The sequence below is a fragment of the Onychomys torridus genome, chromosome 4 (genome assembly GCF_903995425.1).
Source record: "Onychomys torridus chromosome 4, mOncTor1.1, whole genome shotgun sequence".
NCBI classification, from domain to species: Eukaryota; Metazoa; Chordata; class Mammalia; order Rodentia; family Cricetidae; genus Onychomys; species Onychomys torridus.
In genome coordinates, this window is record NC_050446.1 from 115,370,080 (window position 1) to 115,397,431 (window position 27,352).

Consider the following 27,352-nt stretch of genomic DNA (forward strand, 5'->3'; position numbering starts at 1 on the left):
CGCGTTAGATGCCCCTCTTCATCATCTATACTACGGTGCATTGTGAAAATCTAAAGGCAAGTGTCCTAGGTAGGGGAAACAGCATGTCCAAAGGCCCTGGGGCAGGATCAAGGAAGTAGATATGGCCAGAACCTGGAAAGGGAGGTAACACGGGAGACTGGCAGAGGTTAGGGTTCTGGTAAGGACTGCCTGTTGTTGACCAGGTGAAGGGTGGGTTCTTTCTTGTGTCTGCTGTCCAAGGACAACAGAATATAGTTGGTGGTAGTGAAGGGAATGACTTACAGGGTGGCTCTTCACGACCCACACTTGTGTTTTAACTACCCAAAAAGGCCACTTGCATAAACCCGAGCCAGCCTTGGTACAGTGGGTGCTGAAGACCCCAAGCATGGTTTCGTGTCTGGGAGTTACCAGTGCAGAATAACCCGGAAACAGTCCAGAGTTCAGAGCGTTATCGACAGCTGGACATACAGGGCACTGGTCATTGGGGAGCTCTGCAACATGGGGCTGTGGATGGGAGACCATTTGCATGCGTGGCCTCCTTCCTGTGGCCCTCCAGCTGTTGGCACTAATGTCGGGGCCCCTGAGGCACCCCACGTGGCCGCTCAGTCAGAAAGCATGGGTTCAACAAAAAGAGAAGGTATTGTTCTGAGAGGTGCTGGGGGCTGGAGGAGGGGGCTGTGTAACAGGGAATATTGAGGCAAAGAGGGGTGGAGCCACTGGGACCAGATCCATGGAGCATGTGACCACGTGACCACAGTGAGGGAACAGAGGGATACTGGGTATTCTTTTGAGACAAAGTCTAGCTATGGAGCCCAGGTTGGCCTTGGGCTCAGATTCTCCTGCCTGAGCCACCAGAGTGTTGGGACAGGCATGAGCCACCACACCCAGCTTGAGTGCCATTCTTAGTGAAACAGGTTGGAGGGGCCGTGACCTCACATGCATTCCCACAGGATCTTCTGCTTTTCTGATGACATCAGGGGCAAGAGCAGGAGCAAAGGGCTCCCAGCAGGCCCTCCAGGAGCAAGCTGGGTGAGCATGAAGGCTCAGAGTGGGGTGGACCTGAGCCAGCAGCGACTAAAAGATGACTTTCAGGACAATACCCTTGTTCCCAGCCGGGTGACCGCTAAGCCAGAATCATATCACAACCTTGAATCTGACTCTTATCAAAACCAATATAAACAAACAAGTCAGAGGTCCACGGATGAGATGAAGTGGTGAGAAAACTGAGCCATGGCTGACTAGAAATAGATACCCATTCCCCCTCCGTCCTACCAGTGGAGAAAGTGAGGCACAGAGACAGCAAACCACATGTCTGGGTTGCACAGCTAAAATGTGGTGGAACAGGATTTTGGAGCTAGGACCCGTGGCCTTCACCACTGCTCTGTTCAACCAGTTTCTGGGATGGGTGACGGGCTGTCTAGAGTGTCCATGTTGATGCTTAACTGTGGCAAGTACCTTCCCTGGCAGAGTCTGCAGATATATATACTCACAAGAGTGAGTGTTCTGAAATGGAAATTTTAGGGAAGTAGTCAGTGGGGACAGGGCCTCATAATACTCTGTGCTGTGACAGCTCCCGCTGGCAGCCCTAGATGATAGTGATTGGTGCACTCCGACCTCTGACCGTCACCTCCCCCCACACACATAGTGTCCTGAGCAAACCAAACTGAGTCTCTGTGAGGAATGTGAGGCGGGAAGTAGGTAGTTGGGGGGCTGATGGGCTTTTTATAAACCAGACAGACGAAGATCAATAATGCATGCTCCCCAAAAGCCCAGCACATTATCTCACAGTTGGCCACCACTGGCAAGCCAAGGGTGGTCCTGAAAAATTCATCGGCTGCTATTTTCTGTTTGTCTGTGAGGCGGCTCCAGAGGGCTTCTGGCTGGAGGCCTCTGGGCAGAGCTGGTCTCAGGTGGGAACAGCTGTCCAGTCTCATCAGGACCCAGTGAGAAGAAGGGCTCATTCTGTCTCGTGGTTGCTGTTTGTGTTTACCCTGCTTTTTTGTCATGCCCCCAGTTCCCTGGTTGTCACCTGGGAGTGCTGGGTGCTAGGGACCAGTTCCCAGAGCATTAGTGAGCCAGAGCCTGGGTTGTCTGCGTGTTTGCAGGGCACTGAGGAAGTCTCTGAAGACACACGGGAACATCAGCAGGACAGGGGGTTGGAGTTATACGTGACATCACAGTCCTGTCACAGGCTGTGCTGCACCCAGGGAGGCCATGGAAATGCTGGCTTCTGCCAGCATTGGCCAGGTGAATCGGATGCAGGCCAATTTCAGGACAGCTCCAGGGCTCAGCTAGCCTCTGAGAGTCCAGGGGGAGACACATAGCCTGAACCCAAGCCGTTAGACACAGTTGTTCCATCATAGGTGGTGGAGGTCAGCCGTGTGGTGCTGTTAGGGGGTCACTAAGGTGCTGTAAGGACAGGTGTCTCATCAGATATGGCAGCTCATGAATGAAGCCAGGCATAGTAGTATACACCTGTCACCCCCACACTCGGGGGATGGAGGCAGGAGGATCACAAGTTCTAGGCCAACCTGGGCTACATAGTGAGACTGTCTCAAACACAAAGCAAAATCAGACAGGCACCGCCCCAGCCCATTGGTCTTGACTCTTCCAGTTACAAGTGGCTTCCTGGAACTCAACCCGACAGTGTTGGGGAAACCGGAGCCAGCAACTTACTTTGGTAGGGAAATAAAAAGTTCAAGCGTACTTGGAGCTTCTGGTGCGTTTGGATCCAGGCATGTCTCTCCAGATGTCACCAGTCTCTATGTGACACTCTGCTTTCCTCCAAGCTGCATGTGCCTTCGGACCAGCTCACTAAACAGAAGCCAGACTGGGATTAAGAGGAGCTGGGGAGGTTTTCCTAAAGGGAATGTGGGCATTGGCTCTGGAGGAGGTGAGCAAATCCGGAGGCACTCAGGCTTCCCCCATCCATGTCCCTGCAGCAGGATGAGCCATGGGGACCACACACCTCCCCTTGCATCATCATTGACTGAGCACTCCTTAGTAGACAAGAGTACCGAGCAACAAACAGACAGACTCTTGACAGACACCGGGCTTGCATTCTAGCATGGATGCATGTCAATAACGAAGACAAAACACAGCATATAACATGGGACAGTGGTGAGAACCAAGCAAGAGACAGAAGTCAAGCGAAGAAGGAAAGAGGACCCTCCACCTTCATCCAGGGTGGTCTCGTCGATGACCGGGGACATTGGATCAAGAAAGGTCAGGGGACCTGTCAAGGAGACTCCTGGGAAGAGCGGCAGTAACAGTTGGTGCAAAGGCCCTGAGGCAGAGGCATTCACAGCAGGCAGACAGAGTGGCAGAGCAGCCTGAGCCAGGGCACAGGAAGTAAGAAAGAAGCCTGAGGGCTAGTGATGGTGGCAGAGGTCGTGCTAGGGCGTGAGACTCTGAACCAGAGAGAGGACTTGGGCTTCAGAGTAGGTGGACACCAGTGGATGACGCTGAGCAGGGAAAAGAAGCGGTCTGATTTGCATCTCAATCTGTGGAGAAGAGACTGAGAAATATAATGAGGCAGGTGTCCAGCACAGAGTCTGCTGCTGTCCAGACACAGGAGGAGCCCAGTGAAGCCTCTACTGCAGTGGTGGGAGGAGCTGGTGCCTCAGAGGCAAAGCTAATGGGTCATGAGTGAGACCAGTGGCGAGCAACCCCGAGGATAAGTTGATGGGGGCACTCAGTGACCATGAAAAGTAGCAAGAGAGCAGCCGTTCCATGAACACAGCCATGGTGCAGACAAGTTGAAGGCGAGGCATGGTTTCTGGGGTTCAGGCATGGAGTGGGGAGGATGAGACACAGCATAACTTCTAGGCTTGTTTGCATGCAGTGAGATGCTGAGGACTTCAGGTCCCTAGCTCTGACATCCACTTTGCGTGCAAAGCAGGCCTGGTAAAGAAAGGGCCTGGCAGCCCTATTCCATCAGGAAAATGAGGAAAACACACCACATGCTGCTGACTGATAACCAAGAGATGGATTGGAAACCCTGGGTTCTCACGGCGGGGGCCAGATGGCAGGCAGCCCAGGACAACGCACCCAGATTCCAGGCAGCAGTTCTGGGCAACCTTATCCACCACCATGTCCATTCCCAACATTCCTGCTGCCACTCACCAGCAGAGGAAGGCGTGTGGATGCAGGCTATCTCAGGAATGGCCCGCCCTGAGTTCAAACTGCCACGTGCACTCCTGTGAGATTTTTTTAGTTCTGGTCATCAACAAGGGGTGTTAAGGGGCATGAGATGGGTCTTACTTCGCTTGCACTCTAGAAAGAAAGCAAACGACAACTGGGCTTGCCTGCTTGGAGAAGAAAATGAAACTTAGCAACGTCTCTTCATCACATAAAAATGTTTGGAGGTTGGTGGTCCAGAACTGGTGTGGTGACATCGAGGATGTCTCATAACCTCTGGCTTCCCACTCTACCATTCCTATTGTGTAACATCTGTCTTCAAGGCCACCTGGGCTTCAGAACAGCTGCTGGCGCTCCAGCTGTCCCAGCCACGCGCCTATCAACGGGAAGCCAAGGGCAGAAAGGATAAAACTGTGCGCTAAGTCCCATCTCTGGGGGCCACACCCAGCACAGGGGGTGTCACGTGGGACATTCTCACATAGTCACGTGAGCACTGTTTGAATTCAGGTGTGAGGAAAGCTCCAGGGTCGGTGCTGTGCCCTCAGGGTAGTTACTGGAATCCAGAGGCAGAGCCACCCAACACTGCCATACCCACACAACTCTGCCCACACCACAGGGAGGAAGGAGGAGGAATTCAGATTCCAAGCCTCGATTTCCTTCTCTGATCTCCTGCCAAGACCTCCCGTGAGTTAAAACCAGTGGGTTTGGGAGTTCATTGGTGCTGGTCACTCTCTGAGGACAAAGGATGCAGGGGTCAAAAGTGATTTCTAGCTACATACTGATCACAAGAGAGACCATTGTGGGCTAGGCGCACTGTGAGACAGAAGTGGACCCACTGAGAAAGAAGGAAAGGAAGCAGGTGGCAGTGGGCTGCTAGGTCTGAGTCATAACAGGACAAAGGCAAGGGTCCCAGCAGGGACAGCACCTGCAGCAGTGAGTGGCGTGCTGAGATCTGTACAGTGCAGAGTGGTTGCCCAAATAGACAGCACCAGAACGAACACTGTGGGCAGGGTGGCTGGCGCAGAGCCCTGTGGCAGGCACGGTCTCACCAGGGTCTTGGAGACCGCTGCCCAGGCTGGGGAAGGAGTAAAGGCAGAGGACGTGGAGATGTGTGGACCCAGTCGAGCCGTGTATGAGGGTCAGGATCTTGGTATAAGGCTGATGGAAGATGGAGAACATGCCCTGAGCAGGTCAGATACCAGGAGTCCTGTTTGCAGAGGGTTCTGACTATGGGTAGGGAGGGGCCAGCTTGAGGATAAGAATGTGAAGTAGGGAGACCAGCGGGGGGGGGGGTGGTCGGGTGGGGTGCTGGGGGAGGACAGCAGTGAACCCCAGTTCTGCTCCTGGGTAGGCAGTGCATTGTGCTAGGCAGGGGTGTTGCAGCAGGCAGCTGGTACAGAGCAGAGGGTTCTAAGAGTGCCTGAATCAGGCCAGTCATGGAGCCTTGTGCAGACAGAGAGCTGGAAGAGGACGGATCATGTCGTAGCTAGGCTTTCTATTGCCATGCTAATAAAGCACTGTGACCAAAGTCAGCTTGGGGAGGAAAGAGTTTTTATTTCATCTTACAGCTTGTAGTCTACCATCCCAGGAAGTCAGAGCAGGAATTCAGGCAGGAACTGAAGTGGAAGCCATAGAGGAGAATGCTGCTTACTGCCTTGTTCCCGTAGCTCACTCAGCCTGCAGCCTTAGGGGAACCAGAACCACTACCTAGGGTTGGCACCACCCACAGTGAGCTGGGCCCTCCCACATCAATCATTAACCAATAAAATGCTGGGGGGGGGGCGGTGGGGGGGGCCTAGAGAGATGGCTTAGAGGTTAAGAGCACTGGCTGCTCTTCCAGAGGTCCTGAGTTCAATTCCCAGCACCCACATGGTGGCTCACAACCATCTGTAATGAGATCTGGTGCCCTCTTCCTGGCAGAACACCATATACATAACAAATAAATAAACATTGTTTAAAATGCTCCATGGGCTTGCCCACAGGCCAATCTGGTAGGGGCATTTTCTCAATTGATGTTCCCTCTTCCAAATGACTCTAGCCTGTGTTAGGTTGACAGAAAACTTAGCCAGCCACAGATAGAACGAAGGCTTCCCACAGACAAACTGCTTTGCAGGTGTTGCTTTCAGTGACTAAGTAACTGGCTCTGTGACGCCCCCCAAAACTTGGGACACAGCTCCAAGCATGCACTGTGTCCTTAAATGCTTACCTGGTGTGGCAAGCTTGCTATGCCTGAATGTTCCCGGGTGAGCAGGCTCTCAGAAAGCAGGGACCAATCATGCAGAGTTTCCGCATTCACACCCTGCCACATTCCTCTTGGGGGTCTCTCAGTCCTCTTCCTGTGCTGAGAGACCCCTATTGGGGTTTTCTCCTTGAAGCCTCCACAGCAGAGCAGAGCTGCAGATGATGAAGGGGAAATTGCCAGCATGACTCTGGAATTTCATCTCAGCATTGAGCAGCCAAGTTCAGTGTGGCTTCCTCGGCATCTGACTGATTGATTTGAGGGTTTGGGGCACCAGCTTGTTTTTGTGCTTCCCCAGAGTCCAGTGTTCTCCTTGACACTGTCAGCCAGGAAACCATGTCTAAGATGCCGTTCCTGGGACCCTGTGCTATTCCTGTGGTTCCTGACTGAGAGCCTGGAGCTGACAGCATCTGGTGCACCATGAGCCTCAGCTCCCCCCTGCCCAGATGTTGCCTCTGGGTGAAGTGACTCTTAAACAGGTGTTTCTGGGGCCAGGTGGCCTAAAAGGATATCTCTTTGCAATATAGACATTCCAGAGACACTTAGAGCTAGGTGAGGGCTGTCACGTGACCTCTGTGACCTCAGGTTGGGCCAGGACACAGGTGCTTCCTGGCCCTTGGCCTGAACTCCCAGCTTTTCATCGCTGACTGCACTCTGGGGTCTTGGAGTGCAGCAGGATGGTCCCTTCCACATCTGCTTAGTGGCACCTGTCAGCAGGAGTAGAACCAGTCAGGTGGTGGGTACAAGTTGTGGCATTTGTAGCCACAGCCAGCCCATTCCAGGCCATTGCTAAATAGGAATGTCAGGTGGGGGGTGGTCCTGAAGGGGATCCATCCGGCACCCATGGGTCTATCAAGAAAGGTAGCCATCAATTCAATTTTCTCAATATTCCAGTAGTGTCTCCCAGTTCATGTGGTGCTGGGGTTTGAACCTGGGACTTTGTGTGTGCTGGCACAGTGCTCTACCACTGACCCACATCCCCAGCTCTGCTTTGATTGGCTAGTTTGGTTTTTGAAACAGGGTCTCTCATATAACCCAGGCAGGCCTCCAACTTGCCATACAGCTAAGGATGACTTGGAACTCCCGATCCTCCAACCTCCACTACCACAACCAACACACACACACACACACACACACACACACACACACACACACACACACACACACACACACTACTGCTGGAATTATAGGCACATATGGCCAATACAGCTTTTTTATGTGGTGGTGGGACTGGAACCCAGGTCCTCATGCTTGCATGGCTGGCACCTTACCACCTTACCCACAGCAGCCCGTGGGACCAAGTCCATGACTTTCACTGTAATAAAAGGTCCTCATGGTCAGAAGGAAGCATTTGGATGAAGAGTATTAACATCCTCACCTTCATTCCAACATGGCCTCCAAGCCACCGTGTTTAGTGTTATTACAGAGAAAAGAGCTCACAGTGTGAGGAAGTCAAGTGCCCTAGAAGCCTCCATGATATCCCAGAAAAACATCCTGGCTTTCAAAATGCGGGTGGGGAGCCACGTTCTGCTAGATACTGAGAAGATGTGACCAAATACTCCGCAAGTCTGACTATGGCCTTCAACTGTGACTGCTTCTGTGTTAGTCACAGGCACAGTGGTCTCCACAGAGAGGGGGATCCTTGCCCAAAGGCTCCTACTGGAACATTCTGTGCTGGGGTTATCTACAGCTAAGATTAAAATAGAGTAGAAAGGCATGGGCATAGACGCTCAGCCACTGTCAGCCTGTGTGCTCAGTTCCTGATCTAGCCCTGGGAAACTTTGAAAGGACTCAGAACAAAGATAACTCTTCCTCCCGAGTCAGTGGAGATAAGCGGAGGATACAGCGGTCTGAGGCCCACCTGGCAGGTGCCTCTAAAGAGGCTCCTTTTGAAGACACTTGAATACAATGGGGCTTGGATCTATGGCAGCACGGGTCCTGAGAGCATGCTTCCTGTTGTGTCAAGAAGGGCAAAGTAGCCGGCCTGAGGAAAAGGTGGGCTTATCAGGACAGTGACTTCCCAGGTCCTTTGAGGTTCTGTCGGCCAAAGGTGGACTTTGCCTTTTACTGTGAATGAGGCAGGTATCTGCGGGAGAGTGCCTGAAGGAACACTATGATATTGCTTAATCTGTTAGAAATTGCTCTCTGGCTGCTGAGGGGAGAACACAGTGCAGATGACTTAAGCGTCTCTTGCAATAGTCTGGGCATGAGCTCCATTGCTCACATGCAGATTAGCGTCAAGACTCTGAGGTTGCAGACTCCGGTTGTGTTTTTTCCCCATCCCAGTCTGCCTCCCACCACTTTCCCAAGGAGACCCCGCCCTCAAAGACTCTGTTTACCCACGAGGTAAAACAAGCAAGCATAGGTCGGCATCATCTCCTTAAATACCATCCAAAGAGCCTTGGGAGGTTATTGCATGGGGTGGTATGCACTCAACCCCAACCCAGGATGGTAGTCCTCTGGGGAAGGGACGGGATGGGAACCTCTTCAGCGCCAGGAATGGCAGAAGTTGACTCATGTTTTCAATCCTGAAAGTCCCTGGGATGACAAGGCGGCTCAGCCATTAAAAGTGCTTGTCACACAAGCATGAAGTCCCAAGTTCCATCCCCAGCACCACATAAAAGCCAGGCAGTACTGGAGAGTCAGAGACAGAGAATCCTTGAGGTTCACTGACCTGCTAGTCTACCACATTGGCAAGTGCCAGGTTCAATGAGACGCCCTGTCTCAAAAACAGCTGATGGCACTCAGTGTTGATTTCTGGCCTCATACCACATACAGGTATGTCCACTGCACACAGGTCCACACACATATAAAAGGGAAGGAAGAAGTCCTTGGTACCTGCTAAGTTCCCATGGACAACCCTTGCTCTGACTCAAGTCTTTATAAGAGGTAATGAGGCTGGGGCTCGGTGCAGATGTCTTGTCTAGAACCTTCAAAGGCCTGGGTTCTATCATCAACACTAACAATAAATGCAAGCTGATTCAGCCTGCTCTGACACTGGTGGTGCCAGCAATGGCCAATCTCATGTGCTGGATCAACAAACACTGACGTGTGTGTGTGTGTGTGTGTGTGTGTGTGTGTGTGTATGTGTGAGTGTTGTGTCTGTGTGACTGTATGTGTATGTATGTGCATGTGTGAGTGGTATGTGTGTGTGTGCATGTGTGAGTGGTGTGTCTATGTGTGACTGCATGTGTGTCTATGTGCATGTATGTGTGTGTGTGTGTGTGTGTGTGTGTGTGTGTGTGTGTGTGTGTGTATAGGTGAACTTGCTTCATACTGAGGGTAGCCTCTGATCCTCCTGCCTCTACCTCTCAAATGCTGAAATTACAGGCAGATGCCACCGTGCCTGGAGATGGAACAGGACTTAGTGATCTACCAGCTGACCTCCAGCCCAGCAACCCTTGACTCTGCTGCTTGCAAACGCATAAAGCACATCAAAAATAGGCAGCCAGGGTGTTCTGTCCATAAATTCAGTTCTGTGGATCAGAGGTTGATGGGTTTCATTAAATAAAGACCCAGACAGAGAGCCAGGGGGGTGGCTCAGTTGATAAAGTGTCTGCCGCACAAGCATGCAACCCCCCAGCACCCATGTGAAAAAGGCAGGTGTGGCACACATAGGCCCATTGTAACCCTGGGTCACAAAGAGGGAAATGGGGTGGTGGAGTAGAGACAGGAGACTCATTGCTTGATGGCCATCAATTTTAGCCAGTGAGCTTTGGGTTCAGTAAGAAAGATAAGGTGGAGAGAAATTGAGGGAGACACCAGCCATTCCCCTCAGGCTTCTACGTGCCTAAGTGCCTGTGTGTGTGCACGTGCTCACTCTCTCTCTCTCTCTCTCTCTCTCTCTCTCTCTCTCTCTCACACACACACACACACACACACACACACACACACACACCCCACAAGTGATATGCTAGGCTGCCCTACACAACACTCACAAGAAAGTCGCACAGTTTGGGGTTGTGGGGATATCTGGCAGTTAGGGTTTGGGGGCCCCTAAGTTTAAGTCCCTCTGTGGGGGAGGGGAGACTCACACCAAGAGGTGTTGGGATAACCTCACCCTGGCCCTGTGTGGTGGGAAGGTTTGATCACAGAAAGAAATGATTGCCTGTTTTCATCTGTGTGTCCCCAGGTTTATGTTGGACAGACCGAGTTTGGGTTGGCTGGCCGCTTCCCATGAAGCATGAAAGTTGCCCCTTTTCCTGTATGTGGCTGCGTTTTCCCAGCCAAGGGCTCTCAGGCCCCTGAGCCGTTAGGTCATGTGTTTTCCCATTACAGAAGTGGGTTTTATAGCTCAACACCAGGGCCCTTTCAATAAAGCAGGTCACTGTCTGCAGGGAGGCATGGTGTGTGTGCTTTCCTGCACAGACCCCTGTGTCATTTTGGCCCCAAGAATTATACTCTTGTCACTGACTGCCCCAGCTTTTCCCCGTGGCAGCTGCCAGGTAAGGTGAGGGCATGCTGCTCCCAAGGGAGGGACGGAAGCCAAGCCTGAGCTTTTAGCTCTAAAACATAAGAGGTATCCCCAAAGCCTGTTGGCTTCGTGTTAATACAGCTCTTGGGGTGCTTTCCTGAGCCTCCAGAAGGGGTCTTATGAGTTGAGAAGCCAGCTTGGGTCCCCAAAGGCTGAGGCGCTGAGCACCTGCCGTCAGCCCTTCTGTTCTCTCTGGGGAGGTCTGTGAACCATAGAGGGTCCATTCCACCCATCGCACAGGGATTCATGGGAAAGAAATAACACAGGGGCAACTGTGAGGTACGTCAGCCTGGGCCCTGGGGCACTGGGAATGGTGGACCGGATCCGTGAGCCCAAACCAAGAGGGAGGCATGAAACAGGGGGCCAGGGAAGAGAGCACACAGCTGGGGATGGTGCCACTGGGAACCTTTGAGGAAGCTGGTGCGTGTGTGTGTGTGTGTGTGTGTGTGTGTGTGTGTGTGTGTGTCCCTATCTATGTGTCTATGTACACCTGCATGGGTGTTGGGAGCCATAGTCTATAGAGAGGACAGAGTAGGGCTGGGGCTCTTAGTGGGTTTGAGAACAGAGCAGAGGTCCTGTGGCTGCAGAAGGGTGAGAAGGGATTAAAGTGGAAGGATGCTGGCCACCCCATGGAGGTCTCAGCCAGACAGGAAACAGTGGTCCAAGCCAGGCGGTGGTGGCGCACACCTTTAATCCCAGCACTCGGGAGGCAGAGCCAGGATCTCTGTGAGTTTGAGGCCAGCCTGGGCTACCAAGTGAGTTCCAGGGAAGGCGCAAAGCTACACAGGGAAACCCTGTCTCAAAAAAACCAAAAAAAAAAAAAAGGAAGGAAGGAAGGAAGGAAGGAAGGAAGGAAGGAAGGAAGGAAAGAAGGAAAGAAAAGAAAGAGAGAGAGAAAGAAAGAGAGAGAGAAAGAAAGAAACAGAGGTCCTAGTCCTGGGGAAGGGGGCTATGCGAGGTCCAGTGGTGGAGATAAGCTCCAGAAAGCAGAGGGCTGGCTCACCAGATGGTACAGCATTCAAATGCTGGCCCCAGGAGCAGCCAGCTGTCGCCTGAGTAGCTGGAGGGAAGGGAGAGACTTGCAGAGCTTGACCGGATGTGGCCCCCCAGGTGTCAGTGGACAGCCAGGTGACCTGCGGAGTGGAAGAGGCTGGCTTGCACCATGATGTTGGCCAGACTCTGGGCTCCTGTCCCCTCCCCAGTTCTAATCAGAACTCCACCACTGATACCACTGGGCAGAGCCATGTTAGCAAGAACAGGCTCTTGCTGCCCCGGGAGGAGCTGACACTTGCTTCAAGTAGAAGAAGCCAGTTAGGGCTACCTGCCTGTCACAGCTCCACTCCCTGTCCCTGTGTGTGAACAAGTGTGAACAGCACATTTCCCTGGAGCCACCCCAAGGTGTATCTCTGGGGGTTAGGGGTAAGCCTTGTGGCATCCCCATAAATGCCATAAGAGACCACTTCTGCCCCCAAGAGTCAGTCAAAAGCGTGGGGACTCTGCACTTCCCCAGAACACCATCACCAGGCCTTGGAGAAAGTGACATTCACCATCCTGCTCCTGCCATGGATAAGCCTGGGTCTGAGCTCTCTCATCTGCTACCTTCCCCACTGTGTGGCCCCACCAGCCAACCAAGGGCCCCAGCGTCACTTCCTGTTCAGAAAAGGACACTTTGAAAAGTAACTTTGCATATCATATGTGCAGAGCAATAGACACCCAGCCCAAGACAGCGCCCCATCTGTTAGGAATTACACTCATGGACACTGCTCTCCATCCCAGGGACAGGCTAGCAGTCCCAAAGCTCAGATCAATTAGCAGGCTGTAACAGAGACTTCCAGGACCTGTTGGATACAAGTGATCTAGGAAATGAGGCTGACGTCCATTGCAGAGTGTGCTGTGGAGTGTGGCAAACCCCTGAGGTCCTGATGTGTTCATGCTAAAAGTCAGAGCTTAAAACCTCACTATGCGGGCTGGGGAGATGACTCAGAGGTTAAGAGCACCAACTGTTCTTGCAGAGGTCCTGAGTTCAATTCCCAGCACCCACATGGTGGCTCACAACCATCTGCAATGAGATCTGGCACCCTCTTCTGTGTACATAATAAATAAGTAAATCTTTAAAAAAAAAAAAAAAAAAACAACCTTACTATACACCTGGCATAGAGGTGCACACCTTTAATCCCAGCACTCAGGAGGCAGAGGCAGGTGGATCTCTGAGTTTGAGGTCAGCCTGGTCTACAGAGTAAGTTCCGGGACAGCCAGGGCTACACAGGTGGGGATGTAGCTCAGGTGGCAATGTTTACCTAGAGTAACAAGACTGTAGGTTTCATCCACAGTATAGTATAAATTAGGCATGGTGTTGGAGGCCTGTAATCCTAGCACTCAGGACATAGAGGCAGGAGGATCAAAATCATCCTTGGCCATAGCAGGTTTGAATCTGGGCTTTGTGGTGTGGGCTCGTTGGTAATTTTTGGACCCAGGACAGTGAGACCCTCTTGTCACAGAGTCCATGTGCCCTCCTGGAGATCCTCCAGGGTCCTTAACTGTAACAAGGCTTCCACTGGAGTGAAGGCTTCCTCTGCAGGGACTGCCCTAGCCAGCTGGTACCAGCCTGGCAGACCTGTAAAGGGAGGTGCTGGGTCAGGGTCAGAGCCAGGCACACCTCACCAGCCTCCCTCGGCTCTGCTGGGTGTCAAAGATGCTCATGTCACACCACTGCCACAGGGAGACCTGCAGGTACCAGCCCCGTGACTGCCTACAGCCGGCATCACCAGGACACAGATATTCCAGAAGAGCTGAATGGTGGGGTAAGAAATCAGCCTGATAAGGCCTCCACGAGCTCAGAAAGTCAGCCAAGCTTGCTGTGGAAGGGCCCTTGATCTGAGGTCTTCATGACAGGCTTTGCCAGTGAAGCAGTCTCAGAGAACCCTGGAAAAGGTGGTGGCATGTGCAAGGGTCCTGGGGCAAGAATGAACTTGGAGTATTTACAAAACCACGAGGAAGCCTGGCTTTTAAAGCATTTGCCTTAAAAGCATAAAAACTAGAGCACAGACCCCTAGAGCCCATGTAAAAAGCCAGCACAATCATACATTGTCATCCCAGCAGTGATGGGATAGAAAGCAGAGACAGGCAGACCCCTATAGAATCGGTCCAGCTCTCCTACCCCGTGTGTAAAGTTCCAGGCCAATGAGAGACCCTGTCTCAAACCGAAGGTGCATATGTGTACCCATATACACACACACAGGAAACTGCAGAGGCCACTGTGAGGAGAGGAGAAGAGGAGAGATGGCCGGAGAGGGGATGGGCAGGGAGACATGGATGGACGTAGGAGGGTTCCAGGTCTCAGTAAAAAGGACCTAATTGCCAGTGCAGGAGAAAGTCACTGGCAGTTTGGGAAAGCAGAGCCATGTCTGTGCCCCGGGAGCTCTGGAGTCCCCTTCCATGTGGCAGAGACCCAGTAGACAGAGTGGACAGACAGCAAATACATCCTTGTGTGCTCAGCCCTGTGGGGCTCATCGGTGCTGTCCTGTCTCTAGGGAGCTGCTGGGTGACAAGGACAGCTCTGAGGTGGGACTCTTAACGGCATGGCCGACCCTGTGTGGGCTTCTGCCACGGTCCCTGACGTTACTGAAAGCCCCTGAGACAACACAGTGTTCTTTCAAGGTTCCCCGGGCCAGAAGTCCAAACTGAAGGGGTCGGAGGGACAGGGCCTGTGTCCTTGCGGTATCTTCTGTCTTCCATGTGGACATTTGTGGATTTAGAACTCACCTGGGTAAGCCATTTAAGTGTAGGAGGTGAGGCAGGAGAACCATAGTGAATTTGAGGCCAGCCTGGGCTACAGTGAAACCCTGTTTCAATAGGGATCTGAGGGGAAGCAGCAAGATGGCTCCTCGGGTGCTTATTGCCAGCCTGACAAATTGAGTTTGATTCCCTGACCTGCTGGGTGGAAGGAGAGAACTAGCCCCTTCAAGTTACCTTTTGATCTCCACATGCATGCCATGGCATGCAGGAGTTCACATACACACACGCACATGCATACACACACGCAAGCATGATAGATGGATGGATGGATGGATGGATGGATGGATGGATGGATGGATGGATGGATGTTTAAAAAATTAGCTGGACATGGTGGTACTTGGGAGACAAAGGCATGTGGTTCTCTGTGGGTTTCAGGCCATCCTGGATTATATAGTGAAATCCTGCACAAAAGAATTACAAGGAAGAGGGGAAACTGAGGCTGGTCACAGAAGGAAGAGGGAAAGTCATGAATGGAACTCCACTAGATCTCCACGTTTACCTTCGGACCTGTGTGCGGATTGGCATCCGTTCTCCACACTGGCATATCATGCTTACTGTGTGCTACCAGCAGGGTCCCAGCCAGGCACAGTGGGCCTCCACACATACTCATCTCCTTGCCTCCTGAGTGCCCTACTCTGCCCTCACCTTTGCTGAGCAATAAGAATAGCCAGGGATGAACCCTAGCTGCCTGGCATGTCATCAAGGCCAATCACACTTGTTTAGGGGGATCAGAGACCAAGAAGCTGGAGGGGGCCCCAGGAACTCTCCAGAAATGATGAGGCTAGGCAGATAGGTTAGCTTTGAGGGGAGGCGGGGAGTGGACTCCACATGGACTAAGGAGGTAGCACAGCTGAGGCCACACATGGCAGAGAGACTGGCTAGGGTTGGCTGGACTAGACTTCAGTATGAGTGGATCCTTCTTGGGAAACCTCTAGACAAAACAAAGCCTAATCCTGTATACATTTGTGGCCGCTTTAAAAAAAAGTCTGTGTATATTAGCACGCTACAGAAAGACACTCTATTTATGTACAAAACAGGGTTTGCATCTAGATTCAAGGTACTTAAAACCAGGTTTTTACCCAATGTGAGTGTCCAGTGGGACTAAAGCCAGGGCCCTCCTGGCTGGGTTGTGGGTGGAGGCTCTGGCCCATGCAGCCCATGGATTTCCTAAGCCTGCCTGCAGCTCTGCTCAGGGTTGGGGCTCCCCTACGTTGGTCCCCCCAGCAGGCCACGTGACTCACCAGTGCCGTTTTTGCTCACAGGCTCCATGCAAGTGATGAACAAGACGAGGCGCATCATGGAGCAAGGCGGGGCACACTTCATCAACGCCTTCGTGACCACACCCATGTGCTGCCCTTCTCGATCCTCCATCCTCACCGGCAAGTACGTCCACAATCATAACACCTACACCAACAACGAGAATTGCTCCTCACCCTCCTGGCAGGCCCAGCATGAGAGCCGTACCTTCGCCGTGTACCTCAACAGCACAGGCTACCGGACAGGTGAGGACCAGGGCAGGGAGATGGCTGGAGGGCCTCCTCAAGGGACAGGTGGCCTCCTGTGCCCTCAATGACCTTCTCTGGGTGTGATGCCCCTACTGCACTGGTACCCAAGATAAGTCTGGGTCATGCGCCCATTCGTCTCCCATTAAAGTTCAGAGTCCATCTCTGTGTACATAAACATCTACAGTAGGTTCAGAAAACAGCCTTTTCAAAGAAACTGGAGTCTTGAAAAATGGAGAGTCCAGGGAGATTGTGAATTCTCTGACAGGGAGGCCACAAGATAATCCCTGCATGAGTTTGAGGTTTGTTTCTAAAGCTGTTCAGAACTGTTTTCTTGACGGAGACCATCTGCATGAAAGAAAATTCCAGAATACTGAGGTTGGAGTTAGAGAGGAGGAGACATGGGGACTCACTGACCCATTGTGGGAGTAACCAGGATGACGAAGGGGTTGCCATGGTGAGAGACCTTTGACCACACTGATATGACCTGTATGCCTACTTGACAGAGTTACTGTGGCGAGTTCGAAAGGCCACTCACTAGGATAGTGCCTGAGGTCATGCTGTGCTCCCAGCCTAGCCACCTCACCCTTGCCAAATTCTCCAGACTCAACTCACTGAACTTGCTTGAATTTTAAAAAACCAAACAAACACTCCCCCACCTTGGCCAGCAGCCTGGGCAGTTGTGAAACCAGATAATGTGGCTCAGATGTTGCAAGCCGCCACGGGAATTGCCTCTTAGTGACGTGACATTGTTTTGAGTGGGTGTGAGGAGGGCCAGGAGCCTCCTGTAGCTGACCTGCAGCCCCTCAGGTGTCTAGGGGGAGGGGGTGGAGCTGTTTACTCCCTACATGCCATGCTCCTCCACCATCAGAACCAGCAGGTTCAGCTCTAGGAACTGGCTTCTCCACATGGGCGAGTCATCACACACATGGGCATGGGGCACAGACCGTGATAGTTTGGAGTCTCTACAGAGAGCATGTGGTAGAGGTCACTGTGGGCCAGTGCTTTAGATGGTTGGGAGGCGGGAACACAGCAGGGTGGTGCCTTCTATTGGAGGGGGCATCTGCCGTGCAGGACTAGAAATGCTAACCCACACTAGCCCCAAGTTGAAACCCTCAAATACCTCTAACTTTGAACTTTTTGATTGAAATCTGTCAATGTTGAGAAACTTAATTTTTTTTTTTTAAACAGCTGAATGCTATGAGCCAGAGAAGGTGTATCTGTAGATTCTCATGCCCTGAACAGCTCTGGCTGAAATGTAAATATGGAAAACATGTGAATAGTAAGGCCCCCAAAAGTGTTCATCAGCCTGGTCACCTGGTAGGCAGCAAGACCACAGATCAGGCCCTTATTTCTCCTTACTTCCATTGGTGAGAAACAAGATACATGGGCTCACATGGCTACAAAGGAGCCTGGGAAATGTAGTCTTTAGGTAGTTCTTTGTGCTGCTGAGAACAGATCCTGAGTGGGGAGGGACTCTCAATCACAGCCCCAGTCCTTAATCATTTGTGTTAGTGACACCCTTGAATCCAGAAGGTCAGTTGTGCTGAGGTGTCTTCCTCATCTGTCTTGATGCCTATGTCCACAGTGCAGAGGGCTGCTAATGGAGCCGACTAAAAAGAAGCTACAGTTGCTTGGTGATGCGAGCCTATAATCCCAGCTCCCAGGATGGATGCCAGAGGATCAGGAGTTCAAGGGCAACCTCTGCTACATATTGAGTTTGAGGCTAGTCAGGAAGAGATAAAGGAAGGGAGGGATGGACGGAGGAGGCAGGAGAGAAAAGAAGAGAAAGCAAGCTGGCCCGGTACTGCATACCTGCAACCTCCCAACACTCAGGGGTTCAAGGACAGCCTGGCTGTAGCAGAATCTATTTTTAAAAAAACCAAAACTGGGGACTGGAGAGATGGCTCACCAGTTAGGAGCACTGGCTGTCCGAGATGAGCAAGGTTCAGTTCCCAGCACTCACATGATGGCTCCAACCATCTGTAACTCCAGTTCCAAGACATCTAATACACTCTTCTGACCCCCATGAGAACCAGGCATACCAACGGTACACATTCACGCAGGCAAGCAAAACACTCATGCACATAAAATAAAATTAATTAATTTTAAAAGAAAAAGACACTTTTTAAAAATAACTTATTTTCTGAGACAGAGTCTTGCATAGCCTCCCCCAAATCATTGTTTCCAGGACTGACCTTGAACTTTTGATCTATCTGCTTCCACCTCCCAAATGCTGGGGTGACCAGTGTGAGCCCCCACACCTGGTTAATGCAGTGCCATGTGTATGCCACACCGGGCTTCGTGTCCTCACCTCAACAAGTTTTTCTGGGGATCTGGGGACCCCAGGTCTTTCTGAGAACCCCTCTGGTCCTGGTTGACAGTTGAGTCTCCCCCAGGCTGTGTGTGCTACTGGGTGGTTCTGTCTGACAGACGTGACTCACTGAGCCCAGACACCAGCTTACTGTCTGTCACTGGCCCGGTGGCGGTCTTCTGGCGCCACTTCAATTAATTTCACATCCTGCCTCTCGTAAAAGTTCAGCAGGCTCACCATTCAGTCATCTTACCCTGCGTCTGCGTCACCCATGTTTGTGAGAGACAGACCAGGGTTGACGCCAGAGGTGCTGGATTTCAGCAGAATAAAAATCCACTAGTTAATGGAAGTTTGTGGATCAGAGACTTGGATAGCCCGTAAGCCTGTTCACTGTTTTCCCATGTTGCTGGCCCCCTTGACCCAGGTGACCACCAGCAGCCCTGGTGTGCTGATGGAAATAAGTACAAGCATGTCCCCAGCATGAATCCCAGACAAGACACAGTGGGCTGTGGGGAAGGTGGGGAGATTGGAATGCTGATCTCAGATTTCTGGACACTGCTGTGGGGGATAAAGAGCCTTTTCCAGCACTTTCTACCAGTCAGGTGCCAGCTAAGGCCTTCTCTCTGCATACAGCCATCCGAGTCCAGCAGCTCCCACATGGTTCCATGCCTGCTAGACTTCAGTGGAAATGGTGGTGCATGCTCTGCACCTCCACACACTTGTTCTAGAATGTTCCCAGGGAGCCTGGAGTGGGCCATTCATTAGAAGTTTGGGCTCTGTCAGGCTCCCCATGGAGTGCTGTTTTAGTTAGGATTTCTGTTGCTGTAAAGAGACACCATGACCACGGCAACTCTTATAAAGCAAAATGTTGAATAGAGCTGGCAGCCTATATATAGTTCAGAGGTTCAGTCCATTATCATCATGGTGGGGAGCATGGTGGCATGCGGGCTACATCACGATCAGAAGGCAGCAGGAAGTCAACTGTGACACTGGGAGTATCGTGAGCATAGACCTCAAAGCCCACCCCCACAGTGGCACACTTTCTCCAACAAGGCCACACTCCTAATAGTGCCGCTCCCTGTGGTCTTCTGGGGCCAAGGGCAGTCAAACGATCATGGGTGCTCTTTTCAGACTGTACTGTGTTCTCGCCATTCTTCTCTCACAGAGTGGGGAAGGACACTGGCTGAGAACTTAGATTCCATCGTTCACTGTGGGTGGCCACCACACTGTGACCTTGGTGCCCTGACACCTGCAGAGCTCCTCACATGGGGGCCCTACTACCGAGCATCCTGACAGTCACCGCTACATGAAGGCGGGCATGTGTGTGCATGTGTGCATATGGCCCTGAAGGGGCTTCAAGTCAGAAGGACACCCACTGTATTACTTTCCCTCTGTGACTGCCCCTCTCTCCTACTTCCATGTCCTTCTGTGAGGCCCATCAGACTGTGTCCAGCTGCCCACTGACATCTCTCTTAGTGTCAGACCTACCATGCCCAGAATGACCCCTCAGTTCACTGCTCCCCTCCCTGGGGCTGCTCACAGGCTCTCCCTTGGCACTTCCAACCTTCCGTTCACTCAGGCCAAGTCCTTAGAGCCATGCTTGATTTCCCATCCTTCCTGTCACAATCGGTTCCCCACCACTCTTCCTAAAACATGCCCCGAGTCCCTCCACTGTCTTCCCATCCCCTCTTCTCAGGCTGCTCTGTTCCTACCCTTATCTGCAAGGTCTGTCTTTCCTGGCCCTTCACCATCCTCCACACAGCAAGCAGGGCAGTCCCATCAGGACCCTTGCGCCTCCTCTGCACAGACTCCCACCTGCTAAGGATGGAGACCCCTACAGCTGCCCCGGGGTCCCTAGGAACTGCCCTCCTGGCCAGCTTCTCTTGGCCTCCTTCCTCCCTGTTAGTAGCTCCACGGGAGTTCTTTCCTGTTGCTCATCTCAGGGCCTTTTTATTTCTGTTCTCCACAGCCGTGGTCCTCCCCCTGTGGGTTGTGACCCCCTTAGGAGTCGAATGACCTTTTAAAAGAGGTCACCTAAGACCATCAGAAGACTCAGGTATTTACATTACAGTTCATAACAGAAGTAAAATTACAGTTATGAAGTAGCACCAAAAATAATTTTGTGGTTGGGTTTGACCACAACATGAGGAACTATATTAAAGGGTCACAGCCTTAGGAAAGTTGAGACACTTCTAGAGAATCTTCAAAACTCTTTCATGCTTGAGTTTCTTTTCCTTGGGTCTGTGGCCCAGTGTCCTCACCTCAAAGGACCCTTCTGTGATCACCCCAGACCACCCATCTCCTTACTCAGTTTCTTCTCCTTCAGAGCCCGGAGACCACTCAGCAGGGATCTGCTAATGCTGCCTTCCCCCATGTTCACACACACACACACACACACACACACACACACACACACACACCCCACACCTGTGCTCCCTGCCCCCCTGGTTCTTGCTTCCTCTAAGCCTGGTCCCGGCCCTGTCTCCCACACGGCTTGCTGACTGTCTGTTGAGCTGCCTCCTGTGTCTCCCGGGCCACAGTGGGTACGTAGATGGGTGCACATGCCCCTTCTATAACCACAGCCCACCCCATCACTTCCTCTCCTCCCATCCAGACTGCCTCCCCTCTTTCATCTTTCTGCCCACACAGGGGAGACTTCTGCTGCCCTGGACACTTCTCTGGGCCCCGCTGCAGCTGTCTCTACCTTCACAATGGCAGCCTTGTCTGCCCTTGGCTTTCCTCCTGCCTGTCTGCAGCTGGCTTCCTCTCCCGAATGCAGACAGGCACAGGGACACACTCAAGTGCGCGTGCACACACAGCGCCCTTCTTCCCTCGTCCAGCTACATATCACCCTTGTGCCTATCCTGTGACAGCAGAGTCCCCATCTGCCCCCTGGAGTCTGGGCTTCTCCAGCAGTAGAGACCTCCCTGAGGGACTTGCCTCCACCATGGGGGTCTGGGCCTTGTCTGGGTCACGAAGTCCCTTGAAGGTCCAGACTGTCCTAGCTTCCTCAAGAGACATGAGGCTGCCCCTGCCATATCTGTATTGAGCTCAATGTCCTTTAACAAGTTAAGTATGGTGGTACATCTGTAATCTCAGCCCCTAGGAGGTAGAGGCAGGAGGATCAGGAGTTCAAGCTCTTCCTTGTCTATGTCGTAAGTCTGAGGCTAGCCTGGGCTATGTGAGACCATCTAAAACAACAGACACGGGCTGGAGAGATGGCTCAGCAGTTAAGAGCACTTGCTGCTCTTGCAGAGGACCTGGATTTGGTTCCCAGCATTCACATGGCAGCTCACAACTATCTGTAATTCCAGTTCCAGGGGATCTGATGCCCTCTTCTGGCCTCCATTTGCACCAGGAGTATATGCAGTGCACATACACACGTGCAGATATTCACACATACACATAAAACCAATCTTTTTAATCCCCAAATTCCCTTAAACCCCAAGTGTCTGGTCCTTTCTTCAACACCTTTAAGATCTATATAAGTGAGGCTCCAGCTCTAACATTACTTGTGACTAAGCTTTCCAGGAGCCTCAGTTTCCCCTTCTGTATAGCAGTGTTATGACATGGAGCCTGGGATGTGATTGTTCTGCCAGTAAAGTGCTTGTCACCGGAGTGTGAGGACCTGAGTTTCATCCCTGGGTCCCATGTCAACAGCCAGGCGTGGAGCACGTGCCTCTCATGAGCCCTGGAGAGACAGACGGGAGACTCCTTGGGGCTCACTGGCCAGCTGGCCTAGCCATTGGGAGTTCGGGTTCTGTGAGAACGGTATCAAATACTAAGGTAGAGGTAAGCGAGATGGTTCAGCAGGTGAAGGCGCTTGCTGCTGTGATGACCGGAGTTTGATCCTCAGGACTACATGGGAGAGAACCAACTCCCATAAGTTGTCCTCTAGTCTTCACACAGATAAATAAATATTTTTTTTTAAATGGTGCCAACAGTTGGAGGGGAAAGCTGGATGATTGAGGGAAAAGTGGAGGAAGCAGGTGTGAATGTCCTCAGTTCCCTGAGCACTAGGTGTGTGGTGGAGGTGCTTGAGGTGGTGGAGGTGCTTGAGGTGGTGGAGGTGGTTGGGTGTCCGCCTGAGCCCTGGCAGGGTCCCTCAGCCATGCCAAGGTTTCCTAGCATTGTAGAGAAGTGTCACAGCCCAGGAGATTAAAACAAGAGATGTTTCTCCTCTGATGGTTCTGGAAGCCAGATGTCCCAAATCAAATGTCCCCAGGGTCAGGCTCTGATGCTCCGAGGGACTTCTGTTCCCACCTCCTCTGCTCTCCATATCCCAGAGCTTTGTAGCTGGTGAGAACATCTCTCCAGTCTCTGTCTCTGTCTTCTCGTGGCTCTCAGCTCCAGGTATCCGTGTCCAGATTCCCCAGGGATGAGAGGCTCTCACCTGGAGTGTAGGGTTCAGATAAGGTCCCTGTGCAGGTACAGGGATGAGAGCGGGTACCAGTGATAAAAGTGGGTATTAGGTGGCAGGGATGAGAGTGGGTATCAGGAATGAGAACAGATATCAGGGATGAGAGTGGGTACCAGGGATGAGAGTGGGTACCAGGGATGAGAACAGGTATCAGGGATGAGAGCGGGTACCAGGGATGAGAACAGGTATCAGGGATGAGAGCGGGTACCAGGGATGAGAGGGGATATTAGGGATGAAAGTGGGTACCAGGGTTGAGAGCAGGTATCTGGAGAGACACAGTATGGCTCACATGCAGGCTGCTGTCCTCCCTTCCAGAGCCACCCTCAGGCCTGACTTCAGTAGAGGTAGGACCCAAGAAGGCTTCGGTGCCCAATGCCTACTTCCTCTACATTTTGTTTGGTGTTTGAGACAATATCTTATGTAGCCTTGAACTTGCAATGTGCCCACTACTACCTCCCCAGGACTGGGGTCATAGTTGTGTGTCTCCATGCCTGCCCACCGGGTTTTAACTCTGCAAACACAAGGATAACTTAAACCAAGCAAACTCCCCCGGGGGAGAGATTAGGCCACAGGCCATCTATTTTCTCAAGGAAGCACAGTGCCCCCTATGGGTCAAATCCATAAAAGCGTTTCTGGCAATGATGAAAGATGCTGGCTTTGTCCTGTAGCAGGGGCCTTTAAGGGCTGTTCTGCAGTCCACACGGCTCCTACACTTCCCAACAAGTCATTCATCTGCATGGATTATTTTATGCTTATTGTTCTGATTTTTGAACCTGAATCTATTTTGTATATGAATAAGGAAGAGTTGTTTTTTTTTTGGGGGGGGGGGGCAGCTTTTTAATATGCTCCAGGTTTCCCAGCGTTAGATGTGACAGGATAGGATGTTATAATTGAATGCAAAACTTTTCCAAGAGTTATTCCTTATTTCTGAGAATCCTGTCCCTGATGGCAGTGGCAGCCAGTATTTGAATTGCAAATGCCACGCGCCCACCAGCCTGCACTGGGAATCTGTCTCTATGGTGGCACCTGACTGCCTCCCCGTGTCTCCTTGACGGATGTGCTGGAGAAGTTTCTTATTGAAGCCTCCTTTGTTATCAATCTCCCAGCTTTATTTTTCTCAAAGACTGCTGTTGTAGTGTTCTTTCAGTCTTGGGAGGTGACCGGCATAGGAAATTTTTTTCAACTGTGCATTCTTTGAGGGAGCCTACAAACTGGTTATTACAGGAAAGAGCCATTGGTGAGATGCCTCTGAGGGAAGCTTTGAGGGGTCTGATTAGTGCCACCGTCCTGAGGGGATGTGAAATTCCTGGAGTTGATGGACCCTCCCAGTCTTGCTGTAAAGGCTCCTGTGGATTCTCTACCCTCCTCTGTCCCATCCTTCTGCACAAGTGTGCATGTGAGAGGACAGAGGCTGAGGATGACCTGGTGGTGAAAGCATCTGCTTTGCAAACAGGACAAGGGTCAGATCCCCAACACCTTGGTAAAAGTCAGGAATTGTGAGCCACCTGTAGGTTAGATGTCAAGAGGAGAAGATGAGATCCCTGGGGCGAGCTGGTAGAATTGGGGGATTCTGGGTCCATGTGGGAGCCACTACCTCAATATGTAAGGTGAAGAGTGATCAAGGAAGACATTGGACATCACCTATGCTCACGCATACATATACATCCCACAGGAATGCACACACACACACACACACACACACACACACACCACACAGGCATGCATACACACACACACACACACACACACACACACCCCATAGGCATGCATACATACATTAAAAGGAAAGGAGCCAAAAAGGACTGACAACTCCTTTGGGAGAGTACTCACTTTGTATGCAGGAAGCCCTGGGTTCAATCCCTAGCAATGCACAAAGCTGTGGTGGTACACACCATCATCCCCACACTGCACAAAGCTGTGGTGGTACACACCATCATCCCAACACTCAGAAAGCTGTGGTGGTACGCACCATCATCCCCACACTGCATAAAGCTGTGGTGGTACACACCATCATCCCAACACTCAGAAAGCTGTGGTGGTACACACCATCATCCCCACACTGCATAAAGCTGTGGTGGTACGCACCATCATCCCAACACTCAGAAAGCTGTGGTGGTACGCACCATCATCCCCACACTGCATAAAGCTGTGGTGGTACACACCATCATCCCCGCACTGCATAAAGCTGTGGTGGTACACACCATCATCCCCAGCAATGCATAAAGCTGTGGTGGTACACACCATCATCCCCACACTCAGAAAGCTGAGGCCGATGGAGAGGTCAAGGCCAGTTTCTCCTGATTGTGACTCAGCAGGCCAGACCCTCTCCCTGATGCTAGGAACCTCCCTCCCAGCTAACTCGGTTTGTGGGGAATGAATGGGCCCTGTCATTTGCTTTAGCTGCCTGAGTCCTGCAGGGAAAGCTGAAGCCTGCATTCAATTAGGAATAAGTAACCCCCTTTAGGTCCCCTGCACCTCAGTCCAGCCTTGGCCTGATGCCCTGGGGTCATCCACAACCCACCCTGTCTCCATAACAACAGCCCCACTAAGTATAGGCAGGTAGGAAAAAAGATGCTGAGGAGGTGAGCTCAGCCCTGGTAAACTGCCTGGCCCTTCTTTCCCCTGGTGATTAGCCAAGCACCCCTGCTCCTCAAAGAGGGCAACAGAGGATGCCTTGGAAAATGGCACGCTGATTAAACCCTCCCCCGGCTGTTCTGACTTCTTCAGATAAACCCACAGCTCCTTCTCTGGTGGGCCTGCCTGTTCACATCTCCTGCCTCTCACTCTAAAATCCTGATCATGCTTAGGCCCCCCTGGCCCTTGGTGCTGGCTTTCAAGCATGCTAGGATCATCCCTGCCCTGGGACCTTTGCACTTGAGCCCCTATCTAAAGCACAGTTCACACACCTGGCCATTGAGAACTTTCCAGATCCACCCACCCTCCTCAGGGGAGTCGTCAGCACTCGCTACCCAGTCCCAGTGTACGAAGATGAATTCTTGAATGCATGCCGGGCAGGGAGAGAAAACAGACGTCCACCACAGAAACCTACCGATGGTCTGAAGACGGGCCTCAGTCATTCTTACACACATAGCTATTTCCACGCCAGACTGGGTGACCAGGGACCCCGTGCTAAAAGGAAGGAGGAGGAGGAGGAGGAGGAGGAGGAGGAGGAGGAGGAGGAGGAGGCAGCAGAGGCCTCTCTTAAAGCGGGGGTGTGTGTGCTTTCTGCATCCTCTACCCTCACTCCCATACCCACTGCTCCTTGGAACAGAATCATCCCCCATCTTCCTTTGCCTCCACTCATCTCTCATTTCAGAATGCTCCCCTGTTGGCATCCGAAATGTAACCAAGTTGATTTAAGTTGATTTATCCTGCACTCTGGCAGCTCACCATCCAAACACAGAGTGAGCCACACAGTAACCTTGAGAGCAGCAGCCTTGAGTGAAGGAGAGCTGTTTGCAATTCTCAGACGAGCTTGGCCCAGCCTGAGACTGTGGGGGCTCAGGGTTTATTTAACATACTTCTATCTCTGCCTTTGCAGCCCAGATAGTTTGTTTGCCAAAAACCTGAAGACTTCAGGCCTGTGGCATGTCACGTGTGATAGTTACAGCAGCCTGGACTTTGTCAAAGGCGCCTTCTCTTTTAGCTGTTCCCAGGGACCCCAGCTCCCCCAATTTAGCGGGATTGTCTCTGCTGCTCAGACCAGAAGCCTCCCACCCCCCGAAACCCAATGACAGCAGGTCAGAATTGCCCACCACAGGTGCCAGGGGTGAGATCAGAACTCCTGGGCCTGCTCACCTTCTGTTATGTGTCAAAATATAGGTAAAGCCATTATCCAAATGGCTCCCACAGGAAGTAGATGAATGGGGCGGTGTACCTACGTCCTGTAATGGCATAATCAGAAGTCACACACATCTGTATGCCGCTTTAACTTGTGGGAGAAAATCTCAGTCACAAAGGAAGTCAGTTACACCAAATTATCTTATAAACTGGTGTGTGCCTCCTTCCACACGTGTCCAGGCTGTATCACTGAGGGTGGGACCAGGGGTGATGTTTTAAATGTCTGTGATGACCGATAGGTAGATTTTCCTGATTTCATTGGTGATCGAGTCCCAGGCCCTGTCACTGGAGTGTGTAGTTTCCCCCAGGATTGTAGTTAGAGGTTAAAGAAAATAAACAAAAACGAATTCTCCCTCCCAAGTTCACAGACTGAATTCTGGCTCCAAACAGCAGATGAAGAAACTTCCTGGAGCTAGAGAGGTGACGCTGTGGTGTAGAGGCAGCGGGCCTGGGTTCAGTTCCCAGAACCCAAGGCAGGCCTGTAAGGCCAGCTCCAGAAGGTCTGACCTCCACCCCACTAGCACAACACTCATATGCACATCATACATACATACATACATACTTACATACATACATACATACATACTTACATACACACATAATATACATATATACATGCACACACATA

The 27,352-nt window shown here is 51.8% G+C and overlaps 1 protein-coding gene across 6 annotated transcripts in view; it reads left to right on the top strand.

Annotated features, from left to right (window-relative positions):
• The window catches only part of Sulf2 (sulfatase 2), an 85,013-nt gene that overhangs the window by 24,112 nt on the left and 33,549 nt on the right, over positions 1–27,352 (top strand). For all 6 annotated transcript variants that reach the window (XM_036185684.1, XM_036185686.1, XM_036185683.1 and 3 more), the window contains one exon: positions 15,911–16,150. In XM_036185684.1, the coding sequence (XP_036041577.1) occupies positions 15,911–16,150 (240 nt within the window). The remainder of the gene's footprint in view (positions 1–15,910; positions 16,151–27,352) is intronic.